Source organism: Furipterus horrens, unplaced genomic scaffold, assembly GCF_987537825.1.
Source record: "Furipterus horrens unplaced genomic scaffold, mFurHor1.1.pri manual_scaffold_17, whole genome shotgun sequence".
NCBI classification, from domain to species: Eukaryota; Metazoa; Chordata; class Mammalia; order Chiroptera; family Furipteridae; genus Furipterus; species Furipterus horrens.
In genome coordinates, this window is record NW_028327187.1 from 35,093,967 (window position 1) to 35,116,801 (window position 22,835).

General features: G+C 39.1%; 1 protein-coding gene across 2 annotated transcripts in view; it reads right to left on the minus strand.

Moving 5' to 3' along the window:
* Nucleotides 1-22,835, minus strand: part of GRIA3 (glutamate ionotropic receptor AMPA type subunit 3) — a 520,351-nt gene that overhangs the window by 132,642 nt on the left and 364,874 nt on the right. For both annotated transcript variants that reach the window (XM_090265357.1, XM_090265359.1), the window contains exons 8-10: nucleotides 20,784-20,888; nucleotides 19,682-19,789; nucleotides 8,543-8,749 (exon numbers count right to left, since the gene is read on the minus strand). In XM_090265357.1, the coding sequence (XP_090121483.1) occupies nucleotides 8,543-8,749; nucleotides 19,682-19,789; nucleotides 20,784-20,888 (420 nt within the window). The remainder of the gene's footprint in view (nucleotides 1-8,542; nucleotides 8,750-19,681; nucleotides 19,790-20,783; nucleotides 20,889-22,835) is intronic.

Below are 22,835 nucleotides of genomic sequence, written 5' to 3' on the forward strand. Positions count from 1 at the left end.
TCACAACTGATACCACAGAAATACAAAGGATTGTATGAAATTATTAGGAAGAACTCTATGGCAAGAAATTTGATAACCTAGAGGAAATGGACAAATTCCTGGAAACATATAGTCTTCCCAAAGTGAATCAAGAAGAAGCAGAAAGCCTGAAGAGACCAATAACAGCTAGTGAAATTGAAGCAGTAATCAAAAAACTCCAGCACACAAAAGCCCAGGACCGGATGGTTTCACAGGTTAATTGTACAAAACATTTAGGAAAGAACTAACTCCTATCCTCCTCAGACTATTCCAAAAGATACAAGAAGAGGGAAGACTCCCAAACTCGTTCTATGAAGCCAGTATAACCCTAATTCCAAAACCAGGTCAAGACACAAAGAAAGAAAACTACAGGCCAATATCGCTGATGAACATAGATGCCAAAATCCTCAACAAAATATTGGCAAACCGGATCCAGCAACACACTAGAAAGATCATACACCACGATCAAGTGGGATTCATCCCAGGGATGCAAGGATGGTTTAATGTTCACAAATCAATAAACGTAATACACCACAGAAACAAAATGAAAGACTAAAACCACATGATCATATCAATAGATGCAGAAAAAGCATTTGATAAATTACAACACCCACTTATGGTAAAAACTTTCAGCGAAATGGGAATAGCGGGAGCATACCTCAACATAATAAAGGCCATATACGAGAAACCTGAAGCCAACATCATACTCAATGGGCAAAAACTGAGAGTATTCCCCCTGAGATCAGGAACAAGACAAGGATGTCCACTCTCTCCACTCCTATTCAACATAGTCTTGGAAGTTCTAGCCACAGCAGTCAGAAAAGAAAGAGAAATAAAAGGCATCCAAATTGGAAAAGAGGAAGTAAAACTGTCATTATTTGCAGATGACATGATAGTGTACATAGAAAACCCTATAGACTCCACAAAAAAACTACTCAACCTAATAAGTGAATTTGGCAAAATAGCAGGATACTAAGTCAATATTAAGAAATCGAAGGCATTTTTATACACCAACAATAAAAACCCAGAGATACAAACTGAAAGAAAAATCCCTTTTACCATAGCAACAAGAAAAACAAAGTACCTAGGAATAAACTTAACCAAGGAGTTAGAAGACCTGTACGTAGAAAACTACATAACACTGAAGAAAGAAATTAAAGAAGATACAAATAAATGGAAGCATATACCATGCTCATGGATGGGAAGAATCAACATCATTAAAATGTCCATACTATCCAAAGCAATTTATAGATTCAATGCAATCCCCATTAAAATACCAGCAACATATTTCACAGACCTAGAAAAACTACTTCAAAAGTTTATATGGAACCAAAAAAGAGCCCGAATAGCCACAGCAATTTTGAGAAAGAACACAGTACGAGGAATCACAATACCCAATATCAAAGTATACTACAAGGCCACGGTAATCAAAACAGTGTGGTACTGGCATAAGAACAGACATATAGATCAATGGAACAGAATAGAGAGCCCAGAAATAAACTCAGGTCTATATGGTCAGCTAATATTTGACAAAGGGGGAAAGAACATCAAATGAAGTGAAAAGAACCTCTTCAACAAATGGTGTTGGGAGAACTGGACAGGGATATGCAAAAAAATGAAACTAGACCTCCAACTTACACCATACACCAGAGTAAACACAAAATGGATCAAAGACTTAAATATAAGTCGTGATACCATAAAAATCCTAGAGGAAAACATAGGCAGGAAAATTTCAGATATCCCACGTAGCAACATTTTCACTGATATATCTCCTAAGGCAAGGGAAATAAAGGAAAGAATAAACAAATGGGACTACATCAAACTAAAAGGTTTCATCAGCAAGATGAAAAGGAAACCAACCATATGGGAAAATATATTCGCCAATGACATCTCAGACAAGGGATTGATCTCCAAAATATATAAAGAACTCATACGACTCAACACCAAGAAGACAGACAACCCATTTAAAAAATGGGCAAAGGACCTGAACAAACACTTCTCCAAAGAGGACATACAGAGGGCCCATAGACATATGAAAGTATGCTCAACATTACTAGGCATCAGAGAAATGCAAATAAATCCACAATGAGATACCACCTCACACCAGTCCGAATGGCCATCATCATAGTGAGACAACTGTAATGGAAAAACAAACAAAAAAAAATTTTTTTAGTGGGGGAAAAAATGAAAATATGAAGAATGGAAATGCCAGTTCAGTGAATATTAGGACAAAGATTTTCCTTCACGTTGTATATTTTTCTCCCTATTTGATCCCTCCAGAGTTTGGCATTCTAAAGAAGTAATTAATGACATAAGTTCCTTTGCATAGAACTAATAAGACCAGTTGTCAACAGAGGTTCTTTTTTTTTTTTTTTTTTTTTTTTTTTTTGACCAAGTCTTTGACTGGAATGTCAAGCCTAAAGGAGACATGCTTGGGCTCAGGTTGTTACCACAAAGCCCTGAGGAACTGGGAATGACTTTCGAAGGTAATAAAAGCCCACGAGATAAAAGGCCTGGTACCATGGTTGGTTGTGAGGTCCACAACAATCTTTCCAGGGAAGGAATGAAGGTTGTTTACCTGAAAGATGGCTAGAAGGGACCTTAAGGCACAATTAAAAACCAGAAAGACTTGGAAAGGACAGGTGTGTACAGGCAAGGATGAATGCCAGGTATGTGGCCCAACTTCTGTGCCCTGAAGAGCAGACTGAGTGTCACCCTAAATGTTCCTTGGGTAAGTTCCAGCAAAGCAGAACTAAAGATCATAAGTGATCATTTGCTGCTCTTCTTGTGTTTATGCAAATGAACAGGATAAATTAAAAATGGACTTAATGTAGTCCCTTTAAAGACAAGGAGGGTAATCTTAGGGAGAAAAATCATTATTCAAGGAAAATCACAATGATCAGTAGGAGACTATAAAGTAGGGCAGCTAACCGTCTTAAAAGTTTCTTCTCATTTAATATATGGTTTCACTTGAAAATTAAACCATGTCTGTGATATCATCAAAGATATCCAAGTTTCAGGCAAGTAGAATGTCAAGTGCCTTGCAACTGGATATCTTTTGAATTAGACCGTCTTACAGATTTAGAGACTTGTTTGTGGGTTATATTACGTAAATTAACATGTGTCTTCTGTTTTCAAAGGGCATAAGCCTATGACCGCACTACCTGAGTGATTGTCTGTACGCATAAGCCTCACTTAATCCTCTATGCAGCGCTGCCTCCTGAGACTCAATGGTTTGGCTGAACTAAATGGCTGGGTTGGTGAAGAATGGGGTGGTCTGTGGGCTTCACTTTAAAACTGGTTTCTCTTTTCTATCCTAATGGCTTGGACAGAAAGGGCCCAGAGGTCTGAGAAGGGGGAAACCTAAACTATTTCCCTCAGCCCAAACTAAATATAATGGGCAAAAGGGTTTTGGACAGGGGAGATGTGCCTAGCACACCTTCCTTCCTCCAAAGAAGCCCTTTTTTTCTTTTTTTTTTTTTCTCCTAATGTGGAACATTGAAAAATTAATCCCTGCCTTTTGTCATCTAGTCATTATGGATTGAATGATGTCTTTTAACCCTTTTCGCCAAAATCTGTTGCCCCAGAACACAACAATGATGCCAGCCTGTTAAACCAAGCACGCTGTTGTCGGGAGACAGCCAATTGACCTGGAGTCTGCACGATCTTTCCCCATGTGGGAAGGGCACCCTCCCCTCCACACCCCTACCATTATTAGGGATTTATGGACCCAAGGGTAGGTAGGATGATGACCATGTCCAGCTTGAAGCAGCTAGAGGAGCCAGAGACCTTCGCCCATTGTCCTTTACAAGATTACAAAGGGTCTTAATATCTGAGAGGGAGGGATAGTTATTTTTTACGAACCATGGGTATGGACTTGTGGGGGGATTGCTGAGGGAAGAAGATTCTTGGTGGAGGGGAGTAAAAGGGAGAGAATTGGAACTATTGTAACAATATAATCAATAAAATACATTTTAAAAAAAGAATAATATAGGAAAGGTTGAAGCCAAATAACTTATCTGCATGACCCATGGACATCAATTAAGGGGAGTGGAATTTCTGGAGGGAAGAGGTGTACTGGAAAGAGAGGAGCAAAGGGAAAAGAAATTGGAACTATTGTAACAACATAATCAATAAAATATACTTTAAAAAAAGGAAAAAATTATCCTGGAAGCCATAGACAAACAGGATAAATATCTTGGATGGATAATCTTATAATCCAACTAGATTGTAAGCCCCTGAAGGCAGGATTGGATACAATATCTGATAAATTACTAATCTTCCCATAGTCTGACAAGCTTAGTAAACTGAGCTATTGTGAACCAGTGGATATATCACTGGCCCAAGAGTCATGAAACTTGAATTATAGTCTAGGCTCTGCCAAGCTGTGTGATTTTTTGACCTTATCACAATCCCTGTCAGTCCTCTGGTCTTTCCTGTCCTACATCAGTCTTTGATTTCCTGGTTTACTCAATGGGCAATTCTAATGTCCATTCCAGACTAGTCCTCATATTTATTGGTAAAATGAATGAAAATGTAGGCTAAAGGATACCTAAGAGCCCTACTAGCAACAAATGTTTTCAAATGTATGTTTAAAACACATGCTCTTTGGGAGCCATAAAAACATGTGATCAACAAGTAATTTGAGCTGGGGACAATTACCACATGGTAATGGACAGACACACAGCTCAAAATCAAAACTGCTAAAAGCGGGTGGACAATTTCAAGTCCATAATATTCTGGAAAGCTTGCATAATGAGGCACATTGTGTACTACTGAGGTTTGTTTCAAAAATAGACTTCTTAGCAATACAAGGTGTCCCAACATCAATCTTGATTGATTTTCTTTAGAGAAAGAAAGACCACTTAGAAATGATCTGAAAAGAGGCTGATTGGTTTATTTCTTCTTTAACAAATTTAATACATTTTGACTCTTTTTTGAGACTTATGGCAGATACTGAAATCTCCTTTGCAAAACTTCTGTCATATATCATTTTTTTAAACTCTGATCTGTGTTACATACTAAAAGCATAATAGAAAATACCCTAAACATAAAGCAGTGCCTATCTGTGAAATTTTCATGTTCATTGCAAGAAATACTTCCATGTTCTCCATCCTTTTGCTCATTAAGCACTTAGGGAAATCACTGGGAATTTTCTACCCTTCTTTTTCTTAAGTTGCTTTCAAACCACAGAAGAGGACAGGCCTGCCAGAAAAGAATGCCTGTGTTTTCACTTTTCTGCATTTCTACCAATAATAGAGGTTAAAAATTTCCTAATGCTAAAAGAGTAAAATTTCTAAATGAAGATGGAGACACATTTAGCTTATGAGATCATCAGCCTCCCTAACAAAGAGCTCTCATCCCAAACATGACAAATATATCCAGTTGTTATAGCCACATGTTTTAGAGGAAAATAAAATTTGATAGTCCACTCAAATGGGTTAGTTTGCTCTCAGTTCCCTGTAATCATCTTGTATTATAATCCCAGAAAGCACTGGAAACTTGTCCTAGGTCATGGGAGAGAAGACATTCCCATAAGAGCCTTCCCTGGCTATTACTTTTGTCTTTCAGTAGAAAGAATTGGAGGAAAAAGATTAGGAAGATTTCTCTAAGAGAAATTTAATCGATTCAGCAGTAGAGAGATGGCTTCTAAAGTACTAAACAAATAAGGAACTCTCTAATTCTCAGGCTCCCTCACTCACACAAACACAAATTGGAAAGAGGAAGAGAATGTGGAGATTGTGGGCTCAGTACAGAGGACATCCCAGCAGAGAGACCAAAACCCAGGAGAAAACTGGTCTTTGTTTGAACAGTGAAAGGAAATCTGCCTTGCTGTACATCACTGTGACTAATGTTCTGCTCAATTCCAGGAGGGCAGTGAGCTATTTACAGAGTGTGGCAGGTTTTCTTTTGAGAGACTAGAGAGCTCTGGCTATTGAGTCATGATGGGCTGGTAGAGCTCATGTCAGTTCTACTCTGGCCCAATAGAAACTGATATCCTAAATTCCTTGCCATGCTTCTGAGGCCAACCACTCTTCTCAGAATGGCTAATGCACCAAGAGCTTTTGCAGTAAATTTCAACTGTCTTTTAGGATGGAGGTGTCTGAAACAATGTTTTGGAAGTTGGGCAGTATTGGGCAATGGTTAGTGTGGACTTCATAATCAAAAACCTGGGTTCAAATCATTGGGTCACTACAAACTGATTGGTCTTGACATGAGACTTCATCTCTCTAGGCTTCAATTTTCTCATCTGTAGAATGATGTTAATAATGGCACCTCCCTTGGAAGTATGGTTGTGAGGATTAAGTTTCATAATAGCTGTAAAGCAATGAGCATAGTATCTGACAACCAGGAAATATACAACAAATGGCAGCTAGTAATTAATAATAATAGCAAAAAGGATGACATTATAGCATGAACTCAATTTAATGAATATTGGCTGGGCATTATTGCATGTCAGGCATTCATTCACTAGAGTAAAAAGTGAGTGTATACTATGTACCAGGTAATGTGCTAAGAGCAATGGAGAGCTGTGAACAAGACAGAACCTTTTGGACCATGAGTGTTTGAAAAAGAGGGACAAGAAAGAGAAGAAGACTTGATCACCAAGTTGTAAAATAAAAGGCTAGAGTTGTGTCAAGACCATTCAGAGTTCCTCAGAATCCTTGGAAAGCATGACAGGTGATATGCCTTTTGCTCAACCCCTTCTCTCTGGCATTTGAAGTTCTTCTCTTTATTATAACTGGGTTCACTTGAATCTCATATACAACTCAGTCCTGCCCCAGTTCCCAGTACTAACCTTGACCCAAGACAGGAGATAATTGGCTACAGCCCCATAGCTGGCGGCTAAAGTTCAAACTGCCTTGCTGCTTGTCTGAATGGAGGAGAGTACCCTAGTTTTTATACTTGAGGTCCAGTCTCATTTTAAGCCTTAATTCCCTTTCCATGCCCTTATTTTTAGAAATGAGCTTATGCCATTGTGCTTGTTCCCAAGAACCTGTTCTAAAAACTTATTTAGTGACCCCAGTACTATCTTATGATTCAATAGCTGCACCATATTCTTGTTGATTCCCATCTCAAGCACTTGTCTTCGTCCTGAACTTTTAGTCCAATAAGTAACTTGGATGTTTGCTGCTTCTCATTATATTCATCCTATAAACTCCTCTGTTTTCCCCTGTTGTCTAAACAGGGGCTGGTCATTGCAAATAATCCTTTCCTGTTAGAACTAAACTTTTGCTGCCACCACCTGCACTTGGGTTAGTTCTCTAGTGACTGGGTCACCCAGTGGGCTATTCTTATGCCCAGTTCTACTCTCCATATGACTCACTAGGCAGCCCAAGATCTGACATCCTAATCAGAGGCCAAAATGTTTTAAAACAAAGCCACTGAGGAGCCCTGGAGATAGTGCTGTACCCTTTTTAAAACCCTTAATTATCAGTATAATAATTCTTTTGTACTCAACCCATGGGCAAGCTCTAGGTAGAGCCATTCTTTTCATTCATTAATTTATTCAACAAGTATTTGTCAAACTTCCATTATGTGCCAGGCTCTGAAATATTGAAATTAATCAATATCTGTCCTCAAGGAGTTCATAGTCTACTTGGGGCAGCTGAATCTGTAAGTATATCATTATTATACAAGTTCAAAAGTACTATAAGAAAGCAAAAGATGCTTCAGGGAAGCAAAAACCAGGGGCACCTAACCAGACTGCAGGTGGGTAAATGGGATTAGGGAAGGCTTCCTGAAAGAGGTGACCCCTCTGAGTTCTGGAGGACTGGTAGGTGATGTTAGCTGGCTAAGACAGGCAAACGTACTTCCAGGCATGCCCTAAAGGAGCTGGGCACATTCAGGGTAAAACACATGCTCCATTATAGCTGGAACATTGAGTGTGAAGGGGAAAGGGTACAAGATGAAGTTAGAGAGGTAGGTAGGTGCCAGATAATGAAGTGCCTTATTTACTATGCTAAGGAATTTGAATTTTATCCTGATTTTTAAAGGACATTATAATAATGTAGAAATCTGATTTGCTAGGATAAGACCAGAGGCAAGGAAACCAGTTAAATGACTGAACCTTAACTAAGTTGATGATGGTGGGAATGAAGAGTGTGTCTGGATTTGAGAGACATAACAGCAGAATTTATAGGATATAGTGACTGAATAGATATGAAAAAAGCAATGAGAAAAGATGATCAGGTTGCTTAGGCAACTAGGTGGGTGGTGATTCTGCTGCATGAGACAGGGAACACAGAAGGAACAGATTTTCAATAGAGGGCAGGCTATGCTTAATGTTGCCAAATAGAGTTTCCCAATTATACTTTTCTTTTAATAATATAATCCTGTTTCCCAAAGGATGCTATTGATAAACTCCTTTTACATAATGCAATTGTAGAAAAGAAAGTCATTTTTTAACAGACCGTATGAAAACTATACAATTGGATAAGTATTGCACTTGAAAATTAAATCCTCTGTCTTTGTTAATTGGAAAGCATAGAAGTAAATTAAAATAGAGTTGAAAAACACTTACCCCATAGACAAGTTCCCCAACCATGCCATTCCATATTTTAGTCTCCGGATCCCTTGCACCATATTTCCCATCGCCAACAATAGACAATTTGTATTTGATCCTTACATGTTTGGCTATTTCATAGGCTAAGTCTACACAATAGCCTTCATACCGCTCATTTCCTTCCAGTTGCTCATGATTCTTCTTATACATTACATATGGTGATTCCTTTGGGATCAAAATGAAGATCAAAGGATTACTCCTATACATTTTTCTAAGAGATGATATATGTAATCATGAAATCCCTCACCCTCCATAGCTATTGCACTTTCGTGTGTGAAAAGAGCATTTACATTTTTTTTTTTTTTGCTCAATAAGCAGAAGAGCTTCAACCAACTATTCATTGGGCTATGTATTCCTTGAAGTTCCTTTAACTAATGATTAAAGGAAGTAGAGAATGATTATATTATTTTTGAGAGTTTGAAAGAGGGACCAGTTTCTGCCTGTAAGTCTTCGATTTAGTCTAACAGGGTAGAGATATTTTCCTTAGTTACATGAAGATAAACTGCCTTTGATTTCTTGGGACTTATCATGGAGGAACCACAGCCAGCCCAGGCAAGCCCTAGGAGGCACTGTTATCTTTGTGAAGTCAGAGTCTGTGAGTTATTCATTTTTATATCCTCATGGCCTAGTTGACATGTATGTTTAAGTGAAAAGTAAACTCCAGACAAATCTCTATTCAGTTAATCACAATGTCAGACTGAATAGCATACTAGTTTTAACCCAGGTGTTTATTCAGTAAAAAAATAACTTACCAGCCTTTAGAAAGGCATTTTAAAACTAAGTGAGAATACTCTACCACCTTTCAAGAGTGCTTTGAATTTTTCAGAAAAGCTTTACATGGTGAATATTGCCTTGAAATGGTCTTATGACATAGGTATTGAGATTATTATACCCATTCCATAAATTTATTTTTTAAAATTATTTTCTGATTATGCTATTAAAGTGGTCCCAATTTATCCCCCTGTGCCTTCCTCCACCCAGCATCCCCACCTGACGGGCCATCACTACACCATTGTTCATGTCCATGAGTCATGCGTATAAGTTCTTTGGCTACTCCATTTCCTATACTTTACTTAACATCCACATGGCTATTCTGTAACTACCTAATTGTGCTTCTGTTTTATGTATTTATTTAATTTTTTTTAAATTTAAATTTTATTGTTTTTCCATTACAGTTGTCCCAGCTTTTTGGCATTGCTCTTCCCCTACTCAGCTGACCCCTTCTCCCATAGTCATTTCCCACACCATTGTCCATGTCAATGGGTTATTTATACTAGTTCCTTTACTAAACCCTTTCCCTACTTACCCCACTTCTCCCCCTCCCCCTCTCCCCTGATAACTGTTATTCTGTTCCTTGTTCAATTTTGTTCATTTGTTTGTGTTGTCCATTAGTCTCCTGTATCAGGTGATATCATATGGTATTTTTCTTTCATTGCCTGGCTAATTTCGCTAATCATAATTCTCTATAGGTCCATCCATGGTGTCGCAAATGGCAGGAGTGAGTTCCTTCTTTCTTTCTGCTGTGTAGTACTCTATTGTGTAAATGTACTACAGTTTTTTAATCCACTCATCTACAGATGGGCACTTAGGCTGTTTGCTACACTTAGCTATTGTAAACAGTGCTGCTATGAACATAGGGGTGTATAAGTTCTTTTGAATTGGGGTTTCAGGATTCTTCAGGTATAATACTAGCAGTGGAATCACTGGTCCAAAAGGCAATTCCAATTTTAGTTTTTTGAGGAAATTTTATACTGTTTTCTATAGTGGCTGCACCAGTCTGCATTCCCACCAACAGTGCACTAAGGTTCCCTTTTCTCCGCACCCTTGCCAGCACTTGTTTGTTGATTTGTTGTTAATGGCCATTCTGACTGGTGTAACGTGGTATCTCATTGTGGTTTTTATTTGCATATCTCTGATGGCTAATGATGTTGAGCATTCTTTCATATGCCTATGGACTCTGTATATACTCCTTGGAGAAGTGTTTGTTCACCTTCTTTGCCAATTTTTTAATTGGGCTGTCTGTCTTCTTGGTGTTGAGACATGTAAATTCTTTATATATTTTGGAGATCAATCCCTTGTCTGAGGTATCATTGACAAATATGTTTTCCCATATGGTTAGTTCCTTTTTGATCTTGCTGATGTTTTCTTTTGCTGAGCAGAAACTCTTTAGTTTGATGTAGTCTCATTTGTTTATTCTTTCCTTTATTTCCCTTGCCTTAGGAGAGGTATCAGTGAAAATATTGCTATATGGGATATCTGAAATTTTCCTGCCTATGTTTTCCTCTAGGACTTTTATGGTGTCACAGCTTACATTTAAGTCTTTGATCCATCTTGAGTTTATTCTGGTGTGTGGTGTAAGTTGGCGGTCTAGTTTCATTTTTCTGCACATCCCCGTCCAGTTCTCCCAGCACTAATTGTTGAAGAGGCTCTTCTCACTCCATTTTATGTTCCTTCCTCCTTTGTCAAATATTAGTTGACCATAAAGACTGGGGTTTATTTCTGGGCTCTCTATTCTGTTCCATTGATCTATATGTCTGTTCTTATGCCAGTACCGGGCTGTTTTGATTACAGTGGCTTTGTAAAAGGTGAAAGATTTATACGATCTGAAGAGAAATCAGAGAATACAATGGCTTTGCAGTATAGTTTGATGTCAGGTACTGTGATTCTTCCCACTGTCTTCTTCTGTCTCAAGGTTGCTTTGGTTATTCAGGGCCTTTTTTGGTTCCAAATAGATTTTTGAAATATTTGTTCTAGCTCTCTGAAATATGTCATTGGTATTTTAATAGGGATTGCATTGAATCTATAAATTGCTTTGGGTAGTATGGACATTTTAATGATTTTGATTCTTCCCATCCATGAACATGGTATGTTCTTCCATTTATTTGTATCTTCCTTAATTTCTTTCTTCATTGTTACATAATTTTCATTGTACAGGTCTTTTATCTCTTTGGTTAAGTTCATTCTTAGGTACTTTATTTTTCTTGTTGCTATAGTAAATGGTATTTTCTTTTTTGTGTCTGTCTCTGATATTTTATTGTTGGTGTACAGAAATGCCTTAGATTTCTGTATATTTATTTTGTACCCTGCTATTTTGCCAAATTCACTTATTATATCGAGTAGTCTTTTACTGGAGTCTATGTAGTTTTCTATGTATACTATTATGTCATCTGCATATAACGATAGTTTTACTTCTTTTTTCCCAATTTGGATGCCTTTTATTTCTTTTTCTTGTCTGATCGCTGTGGCTAAGAATTCCAACACTATGTTGAATAAGAGTGGAGAGAGTGGACAGCCTTGTCTTGTTCCTGATTTCAGGGGGGATGCTTTCAGTTTTTGTCCATTGAGTATGATGTTGGCTTCAGGCTTCTCATATATAGCTTTAATTATGTTAAGGTATGCTCCCTCTATTCCCATTTTGCTGAGTGTTTTCATCATAAATGGGTGTTGTACTTTATCAAATGCTTTTTCTGCATCTATTGATGTGATCATGTGATTTTTGTCTTTCCTTTTGTTTAGGTGATATATTATATTTATTGATTTGCGAATATTAAACCATCCTTGCATTCCTGGGATGAATCCCACTTGATTGTGGTGCATGATCTTTTTGATGTATTGCTGGATACTGTTTGCCAATATTTTGTTGAGCATTTTAGCATCTATGTTCATCAGTGATATTGGCCTGTAGTTTTCTTTCCATGTTGTGTCTTGACCTGGTTTTGGGATTAGGGTAATACTGGCTTCATAGAAAGAATTTGGGATTTTTTGGAATAGTTTGAGGAGGGTAGGAGTTAATTCTTCCCTAAGTGTTTTTTAAAATTCTCCTGTGAAGCCATCTGGTCCAGGACTTCTGTGTGCCGGGAGTTTTTTGATTACTGTTTCAATTTCACTGTTTGTTATCAGTCTGTTCAGGCTTTCTACTTTTTGATTCAGTTTTGGACGATTATATACTTCTAGAAATTTGTCCATTTTATCTAGGTTGTCAAGTTTCTTGCCATACAGTTGTTTGTAGTACTTTCTTACAATCGTTTGTATTTCTGTGATATCAGTCATGATTTCTCCTCTTTATTTCTGATATTGTTTATTTGGGTCCTTTCTCTTTTATTCTTGATGAGCCTGACTAAAGGCTTGTCAATTTTCTTTATCTTTTCAAAGAACAAGATCCTGCTTTTGTTGATCTTTTGAATTGTTTTTTTAGTCTCTATGTCATTTAATTCTGCTCTGATCTTGATGATTTCCTTTCTTCTGCTCACACTGGGCTTTGATTGTTATTGTCTTCTAGTTATTGTAGCTGTAGGGTAAGATATTTTATTTGAGATTTTTCTATCCTTTTTAGGTTGGCTTGTATTGCATTAAACTTTCCTCTCCAGACTGCTTTTGCTGGGTTCCACGGGTTTTGGGCTGTTTTGTGTTCATTATCATTAATTTCCAAAAACTTCTTGATTTCTTCCTTGTTGTCATTGTTAACCCATTCATTATTTAATATCATGTTATTCATTCTCCATGAGTTTTAATGTCTTTGAGTTCTTTTCCTTGAGATTGGTTTCTAGTTTCAAGCCATTGTGATCTTAGAAGATGCTTGATATAATTTCAATTTTCACAAATTAGTTGAGTCTTGTTCTGTGTCCTTTCATGTGGTCTATCTTTGAAAATGTCCCATGTGCGTTTGAAAAGAATGTATATTTTGCTTCTTTGGGGTGAAAAGTTCTGTATATCAATTAAGTCCATTTGATTTAGTGTGCTGTTCAATGCTTCAATATTTTTGGTCTTTACTTGCTTAAAAGATCTGTTCATTGTAAATAAAGTGGTTTTAAAGTCCCCTACTGTGGGTGTGTTGCTGTTGATATGCTTCTTGTAGTGTTTTAATATTTTCCTTATATATTTGGGTGCTCCTATATTCGGTGCATATATGTTTACCAGGGTTATATTTTCTTGATGGATTGTTCCCTTAAGTATTACAAAATGACCTTCTTTGTCTCTTTTTATGGTCTTTGCTGTGAAATCTGTTTTGTCTGATGTAAGTATTGCTACCCCAGCTTTTTTTCATGTCCATTTGCTTGGAATACTTTTTTCCATCCCTTCACTTCCAGTCTGTGTAAATCTTTTGCTTTGAGGTGTCTCTTGTAGACAGCATATATGTGGGTCATGTTTTTATATCCATTCCATTACCCTATGTCTTTTGATTGGAGCATTTAATCTACTTACATTTAAGTTTATTATTGACATGTATTTATTCATTTCCCTTTGTACCCGTGTTTCTCTCCTCCTTTTTACTTCTTTCTCTTAAAACATTTCCTTTAGCATCTCTTGGAATGCTGGTTTGGTGGAGATGTATTCTTTTCGTCTTCCCTTGTCTGTGAAACTCCTTATTTCACCTTCCATTTTGAATGAGAGCCTTGCTGGGTAGAGTATTCTTGGTTGTAGGCCTTTGTTTTTCATTGCTTGAAATATTTTTGCCCTTCCCTTCTGACTTGTAGTATTTCTGTTGAGAAGTCAGTTGATAGTCTTATTGGAGCTCCCTTGTATGTTATTTGCTGTTTTCCTCTTTCTGCTTTTAGGATTCTCTCTTTGTCTTTGAATGTTGCCATTTTAATTATGATGTGCCTCGGAGTGGGCTTTTTTGGTTCCATCTTCATTAGGACTCTGTGCTTCCTGGACTTGTATGACTTTTTCTCTCATTAAGTTAGGAAAGTTTTCTGTCATTACTTTTTCAATCAGGTTTTCTATCCTAAGCTCCTCTTATTCTCTTTCTTGTATCCCTATAATATGGATATTGTTTTTTTTCATGGGGTCCTGCAATTCTCTTAAACCCTCTTCATTCTTTTTAATTCTTTTTTTCATTTTGTTGTATTGTCTTGGAATTTTTTTCTACATTGTCCTCTAACTCAATGATCCTATCCTCTGCTTCATTTAGCCTGCTTTTGATTGATTCTACTGTGTTCTTCAGTTCAGAAATTGTATTGTTCCTTTCTTCCTTTTTCTTATTGATAGTTTCTATGTCCTTTTTTATGCTGGTGTAGTTCCCGGTAAGTTCCTTGTAGCTTCCCTGGAGTTCTTTGTAATCCCCCTGGAGTTCACTTTAGTTTTCTCTGAGTTTTTCATTGAACTTCCTTATAACCATCCTTTTTAATTCCATGTCTGATTGCTTACCTCTGTTTTATGTAGCATTCTTTCTTGGGATTCCTCTTTTCCTTTCATTGAGAGGCTGTTTCTCTGTCTACCCATGTTAGATGCTTCTTATTGTTTGTTTTTATTTCTTAGATTTATCTGTTTTGATTTCCCACCTTTCTGGTATGAGATTCTGTATAGGAGACCTGGGGGGATTCAGTGGTGCAGTCTCTTTGGTCTCCTGAGCTTGATGCTCTTGGCACACCCTTTATCCCGTTTGTTTAAGCTGTCTGGTTGTATTTCAGTTACTCTTTGGTGGAACCTTCCCTCTGGCTACTACCTCTTGAATTCTTTTGTGGAGATGTTTTGGGCACTGCCTTCTTTTTCTGGATCCACCCCTAGTCAAAATTCCATGGGTTTCAAATCTTCTTTTCTGGGTGGCTGGCTGTGAGGAGATCTAGCTGGATTCTCAGGCTGCTATTCTCTCATTTGTGGGCCTGCCACAGCTCTCTGTTGTGAGCTGCACTGAGTTGAGTGCACCCCACTGATCCTACAGCAACCTCCAGCACTCCTCAGGCTTGTCTAGCAATGCTACTTTGCTGGCAAGCCAGAGCGCATGCCCATAGTCCCTGCCCAGCCTCAGGTCCTGTCTCCACTCCTCCTCCAAAAAAAAATCTCTGTGTTGCCTCCAAGCTCTAGCACTGGCCTGTGTCTCTGCCTGGCAGAGCCTTGTTGTGCGCCTGTGTGTATAGAGTTGCCTGCCTGGAGTACCTTCCACGTCTGGGGTTCTTCTGCAGCTTTTTTTGTATGGGCCCCTCTCCATGGCTCACTTCTGCATTTTTGTTTGGTGGAGGCTTGGTGCGAGTGCGCATGCGTGCGGGTACAGTGTTGCCTGCCCGGGGTCCCCACCAAGTCTGGGGTTTTGCTGCAGCTTTCCCATGTGGACCTCTCTCTGTGGCTCAGTTCTGTGTTTTTGTTTGGTGGAGCCTTGATGTGAGCAACCCTGGATGCAGGGTTGCCAGCCTGGGGGGTCCCCACCAAGACTCAGTTCACACAGTTTCTCACAGTCCAGGCTGTTCTCTGTCTTCTCATGGCTCTGGCTGGTTCAACAAAACCTTCTCGCTGACTCCCTCTGGGACTTTGCTCGTCAGGGCGCCTATGGCAGGGGCAAGTTTCCAAGCAGATCCTGCTCATGAGCCAGTCAGCAGCTGCCCCTTTTGGGTGCCATGTGGCAGAGGTGCTGGGCTGGGAAGCCCAGCGACTCTTCTTGGAGAGCTCGGGCGAGCTTTTAGCCCTCTTTCATGATGCTCCCACACCCCCGTCCCTGTTCATCATATCTGAAATTTGCACTCAGTCACTCCATTCTGTATTTGTACTCCAAGTCCTTCTGCGATGGGAACAAGCAGACAACATTGCTACCTACTACGCGGCCATCTTTTGTCTCTTGTGCTTCTTTTTCTTTTTTTAATTATTTATTTAATTTAAGAGAGGGGAAAGGAGGGAGAGAGAGAGAGAAACATCAATGTGTGGTTGCCTGTCATGTGCCCTCAAATGGGGACCTCGCCCGCAACCAGGCATGTGCCTTGACTGGGAATCGAACCAGCAACCCTTTGGTTTACAGGCCAGTGCTCAATCCACTGAGCCACATCTTCCAGAGCTAATTGTGCTTCTTAATCCCCTCACCTCTTCGCCCATTCCCTGATATGCCCCTCCCACGTGGGAACAATCAAAATGCTTTCTGTATCCGTGATTCTGTCTCTATTCTTCTTGTTTGCTTAGCTTTTTTTAAAGATTCAATTGTTGAAATATATATATGTGTGTGTATATATATATCGTCGCCAGCCGTCCGTCTCGAGAGACGATGGTGTAGCTTCTTAAGAGTCTATCTGCACCACCGAGAATGGTTGTGCAGTCCAACTCGGGAGTGACACGGTATCTGTCTCCTCCCGTGTTGAATCGACATCTTGCGATGACGCTGGAGTGTCCTCTCCAGTGAAGCCGAAGCTACAGAGCCTGGGCAGGGTGATATGGAGGGTCTGCTGTTGCCCATGCAGCAGACCCCCCCTCTCTTCGCAGCTGAAGGGTCCAAGGGAAAGACGGAGTCAATACAGCTTGGCTTCAGGTGCGCCGCAGGAGTTGCCGGTGTTGACTACAACGTCAAACCGCCTTAGGGACTCCGGCTCCGGATTTTCTGTCGGGGTTTACTCCCTTAGCCTTTCCCCTGAAGAGGTATGCCACAAGGCAGCGGAGGTTTTTTGGAGTCAGAGTTTTCCTTCTCTGTGTGTATATATATATATATATATATATATATATATATATATACTCACACATATAATTTTTTGCCATTTTATTGTTCATGGTTTTGATCTTCTTTTTCTTAAATAAGTTCTATAAACATTTTGTATAATAATGATTTGGTGATGATGACCTCCTTTAGTTTTTTGTTGTCTGGGAAGCACTTTATCTGCCCTTTGATTCTAAATGATAGCTTTGCTGGGTAGAGCAATCTTGACTGTAGGTCCCTGGTTTTCATGACTTTGAATAATTCTTGCCAATCCCTTTTAGCCCACAAGGTTTTTTTTTTTTTTTTTTGAGAAATCAGCTGACAGTTTTATGGAGTCTCCCCTGTAGGTAACTAACTGCTTTTCTCTTGCTGCATTTAAGATTCTCTCTTTACCTTTAACATTTGGTATTTTAATTATGATGTGTCTTGGTGTGGACCTCTTTGCATCCAACTTGTTTGGGACGCTCTGCTTCCTGGACTGGCATGTCTATTTCCTTCACCAAATTAAGGAAGTTTCCTTTCATTATTTTTTTCAAATAGATTACAAACTTCTTGCTCTGTCTTTTCGGCTTCTGGCACCTCTATGATGCAAATGTTTTAATGCCTGAAGTTGTCCCAGAGGCTGCTTATACTATCCCTCCCCTTTTTTTTTTTGGATTCTTTTTTCTTCTTGTAGTTCTGATTGGTTGTTTTTTGCTTACTTATGTTCCAAATCATTGATTTGATTCTCGCCTTATCCGCTATACTGTTGTTTCCCTGTAAATTGTTCTTTATTTCAATTAGTGTATCCTTCATTTCTGACTGGATCTCTTATATACTGTTGAGGTCTTCACTAATTTCCTTGAGCATTTTTTTAACCAGTGTTTTGATCTCTGCATCTGATAGATTGCTTATCTTCATTTTGTAGTTCTTTTTCTGCAGTTTTGATCTGTTCTTTCATTTGGGCCATGTTTCTTTGTCTCCTCACTTTGGCAGCCTTCCTGTATTTGTTACTATGTATTAGGTACAGTTTCTATGACTCCCTGTCTTGGTAGTGTTGCCTAATATTGCAGGTGTCTTGTAGTGTCCAGTGGCACAACCAACCTCACCTATCACCAAAGCTGGGTACTAGAGGTGGACCCTTTATGTAGGCTGTGTACACCCTCCTCTTATAGTTGAGCCTTGATGGCTGTTGGCAGGTCAATGGGAGAAATTTACTCAGGCCATTCAGCTGCAAGGACTGGCTATGACCACTGACCACCAACCTCCGCCCTTGTTCTGGGGCAGGGTGGTGGTGCTCTGATGTTGTCTGTAGATGTCCACTGGGTGTGTAGCATCAGTGATTTCATGGGTGGTGCAGTCCAAGGTCAGCCCCCACCTTTGTTCTGCCTGGGGCCATCTTGCATAATCTATAAAGCAATATGAGATGTCTGCTACTTGTGCTGGACTTGGGAGATTCACAGGTGGATCCAAAGCGTGAATCTAGGATGGCTGCTGCTAGTGCTGGGCTTGGGGCCACTTAACAAGAGGTATTGGGGCTGGGGACTCATTGAGGCTGGCTGTTGCTTATTTGATAGGATTTAGGAAGTTGTGAAGCATGAGCCAAGATCAATCACTCGAATGGAAAAGCCACACTTAACAGTTAGGGTGGGCTCACAAGTTGGGTGGGACAGTCTCAGGGGATCTCCAGGGTGGAGCAAACAGTGTTTGCCTGGTTAATGAAGTCTCATATATGGCACTGGCCTGCTGGTTCTGTGGTTCTGGGGTGGCAGAGGTCTCAGAAAGGGACAATGACCTCTGTCTGCCTTTCTGTCTGAGAGAAAACTGTCCCCCAGCTCTCACCTTGATACCAGACAGCTCAGTTTTTCCCAGTATGTCACTGGTGCCTTTCAAGCTGCTATCCCAGTGCTGGAGCTCACAGAGAATGAATCTGAGTAAGTCTGTGTGTGGGTTCTCTAAGAGGAACTGCTTGGGACTCTGGCAGTGTCTTTCATAGACTCAAACATTGCTGGTTTTTACAGACATAAGTTATGGAGACTTATGTTCCTGGCACCGGAATCCTGGGCTGGGGGCCTGGTGTGGCGCTGGGACTCCTTGCTCCCAAGATCTCTCTCTCAAATTTTAATCCACCACATGTGGGTGAGGGACCAGCCCATTCCACATCTGCACTCCTCCTACCAGTCTGGATGGATATGGTTTCTTTAATTCCATAGTTGTCAGGCTTCCATTCACCTTGCTTTCTGACAGCTCTGAGTGATGGTTATTCTATATTTTACTTGTAAATTTGATGTGGTTGTGTGAAGAGGTGGGCCAAGTTTACCTATGCTGCCACTTTTATTGGAAATCCCATTCCATAGATTTATAAAAGCACAGTCTGAGGCTTAGAGAAGTTGTGAATTGTACAATTAAGTACAATTTATTAGTTTATTACTGGTAGACCTAATATTAGAACCCTAATCTACTTTCCTCCACACAATGCTCTCTCTCCCACAATGAAGAGTTAGATTTCAAGTCCAGGTGAGACATCAATTCTATGGTAGAAGGAGAAGGTAAAGAGAAGAATATCTGAAACTATTCCAAATACCTATTATTTTTCTTTTTAAAATGATGTTTAGTTAATCATAATGTTTCACTGCTTGAACTTAAGGTCTTTCCTACTTGCTGAACAATGCTTTTCAGAAAGAAGTCATATTGTACAGAAAGCCCACCTACCTTCTGTCCATACTTACCAGAATGGTAGTCACCACTATGGTCCGGTTCTCTGAGGATGCACTGTCATTACTGATTTGCTGATCTGAAAATGGCACGAACCTTTCATACTCATTCCAGTAGCCAGCCTAGAAAGAATAGACATTTGACCTGATTGTCCATTTTTCACTCTGTGGGAGTGAGAGATGGGGTTGGTTGGGGTATGGGAGAACAACGGGGGAAAATTGGGAAATTTTAATTGAACAACAATGAAATAAAAATTAAAATAGGGCATTAAAGAAAAAGTACGCCATGAAAGTCAAGTGCTGTTGTAAAATGAAACATTTTTTTAGTTGCTTGAGCTTTACAAGGATTGAAATCCTGTCACCCTGTCTTCCACCCTCACCAGGACCCCAAAATCAACACACACAGATGTCCTCTTCCTTTATCCTGGGGGTTCCTATCTCTACCTCATGTTTACTGACATTTTGTAAAATAATTTAGCCCATGTAGGATGCTCAGGCTTTTTTATAATTTGAACTCATGTGACAGAGAAATACTTTGCTTTGAACTGTAGAAAAGCTTGGATGTGGGGGTGGCAAACCAGTGAGTATCCTGTAGAGTTGACACAAGATGTTTTGTGTTCTGTGGTTTTATCAAATGGCTACTAAATCCCCACTTCACGCCTCACTCAGCTATTAGTGTGATAGAAACAAAGTGGTCATTATAACATTTAGCTGTAGAGAAAAGAACTTTGTTCAGGGTCCTTTTGGTGGGTAAGTTGGAAAAATGAAGAGATATCTACTTTCCAATTTTTTGTTAAAGCTGTATGCACCTTGGTAGCCTCCATTTAACTAAAAAAAAAATACTATAAAACTTGTGATTCTTTCCCTTTATTGTTAATAACTCTTGAATTTACCATTTATAGGACCAGACTCAAAGATAAATACTTTTAAAGTGTGTAGATGGAACGCTAATTACAAAACAACTCTGCATCATATCTGTGCTATTTTCTGGATGGAAAGGCAGAAATGACGTGTGGGAATTTGTTTTGCGTATGTTTCTAAAACCTATTTTCTTGCATCTGGGTGATGTCACCATTTGAAAGACTTTTTTTTTTGCATATCAGTTTTGGTTACTTACTTTCCGAGAGCCAGTGACTTTCATTTCATATACATCGATAGTATAATTTGTCCTACGTCCATAAGTGTCAAATTGGATGTTTCCAGTCATTCCTTGTACTTGCACCTGGTAGACAGAAAAATGTAAAATTTTAAAATAGTACCACATTATTGCCTTCTAGGTCTCTGAGATGAGGCCTGCTGACAAATCTTGGAGTTTTGGAGAACTTTATGTTGAATCATGTCTATACAGATCTTCATTTTCTCCCCAGTATTTTCCAGATATACCTTTTATGAAGCTTTGAGTGGGTGTGATAGGCAGTTACCTGTATGATACAGCAAGGGCTCTATCACTACTTTTTCAGGGGCCTGAAATTTCCACTACTAGTTTCTTCTTAAGGGAGTAGTCTGAAGAGTAGTCTTAACTAGGGTAATGCATTCTTCTAAACTAAGTTTCTTGGGGGCCGTGGCTATATCTTATCTTAGTATTTCCAAGAGCTGAACACAAACTGGTTTCAGTAACATGAGCCTTGGAGCTCCTGGATTCATATCCTATCTTCATCACTTAATAACTGTATGACCTTGGGTATGTTCCTTAATATATTTGTACCTCAATAACCTAATCTGTAAAAAAATAAAATCCTAGAAGTACCATCCGTCTGAGTTGTTGGGAGGATTAAATGATTTATATATTTGTAATGTTTAGAACACTGTTTGTCATGTAGTAAGCTTTGCAATACATGCTAGGTATATTAATAATTATTATTAACTGAAGTGAATTTAGTTGCATTTCTTAAGAGGGTTACATATTTACCAGCTACCACAGTAACAGGGTGAGTTTTTCCTCTTATTTAATGTATGCCCAGCTATAGACAGCCAGCAGAGCTAGGCCATGGAAGGATAATCCTTAGACTGATGAGATTGATTAAGTCTAAGGAATCAGGAATATGGAGTACTGGATAAGAAAGCTAGAAAATGGAGTAGCCAAAGAATCAATATGCATGACCCATGGACATGAACAATGGTGTGGGGATTGCTTGAGGGAGTGGGGGTGCTGTGTTGAGGGGGCAAAGGAGGAATAATTGGGGACAGCTGTAATAGCATAATCAATAAAATATAACTAAAAAATAAAAAAAGAAATCTAGAGATACTGGAGCAGCCTGGAAACCTATTTGGGATGCCAAATGCAGAATCAGGTGTACCACAATTTTTCTCTGAGTCTGGGCCCAGTATTATTAATTAATAAAATGCCATCTCTGCTTGGTGGAGAGAGTTCCTTACTTACTTTACAGTTCAGGGATACCACATAAAAGACCCACTATAAATATAAGTCAATATTGCTATACACTTGAATCACTCATCTTGCAAGTGAGGGTGGAGGAATTTGCTTCAAAGAGAAAGAATCTGTCTCATCTTCCTAGGAAGAAGGGTGGAATCTTTTTTCATCACTGATAGAAAGTGACATGCTGCTAAGGAAGTCAGAAGTAGTAATGGGCTTGAGATGCAGAAGGAAAAATTGATGGCAAATATTAGGGAGCATATTTTTAAAGTGAAGGGGGCTTGTTCACCACCAATAGGAAACTGGAATTCCTGTTGAAGGAGAAATGCTCCAATGTGACTTCCTGAAGACAAGATGATTGTCCTACTGACCAAACACACTTTTGCACTATTGTCAGCTTAGGGTTGCAGAGAAGGTGACGTCACATTTCTAGTTAAAGAAAAGGTCCTTTGTTGAGATAGAAATTGATTATCTAGTAGGATGAATGCAATGCATCCTGTGATGCATGAATGGTTCTTCACAATCTTTTTTGTACTTTGAATTCTAGGAGAGGATATAGGTAGGGCAGAGACACTTGCATAGAAACTTATTACAGAAATTCTTTATTACTAAAAATAGTAAAGGTTAAAGTCTCATTAAAATTGTATATTTCTAAAGGTCCAGCCTATTTAAACATGATATACAAATTGGACAACTCTGGCTATGCCCAAGAGATTCCAGATCCCATGATTAGAACTTTTGTTGAGGAGAAGTAGACTTGGGCTACCACTCAGAGAGAAGTCTATTTTTAAGGTT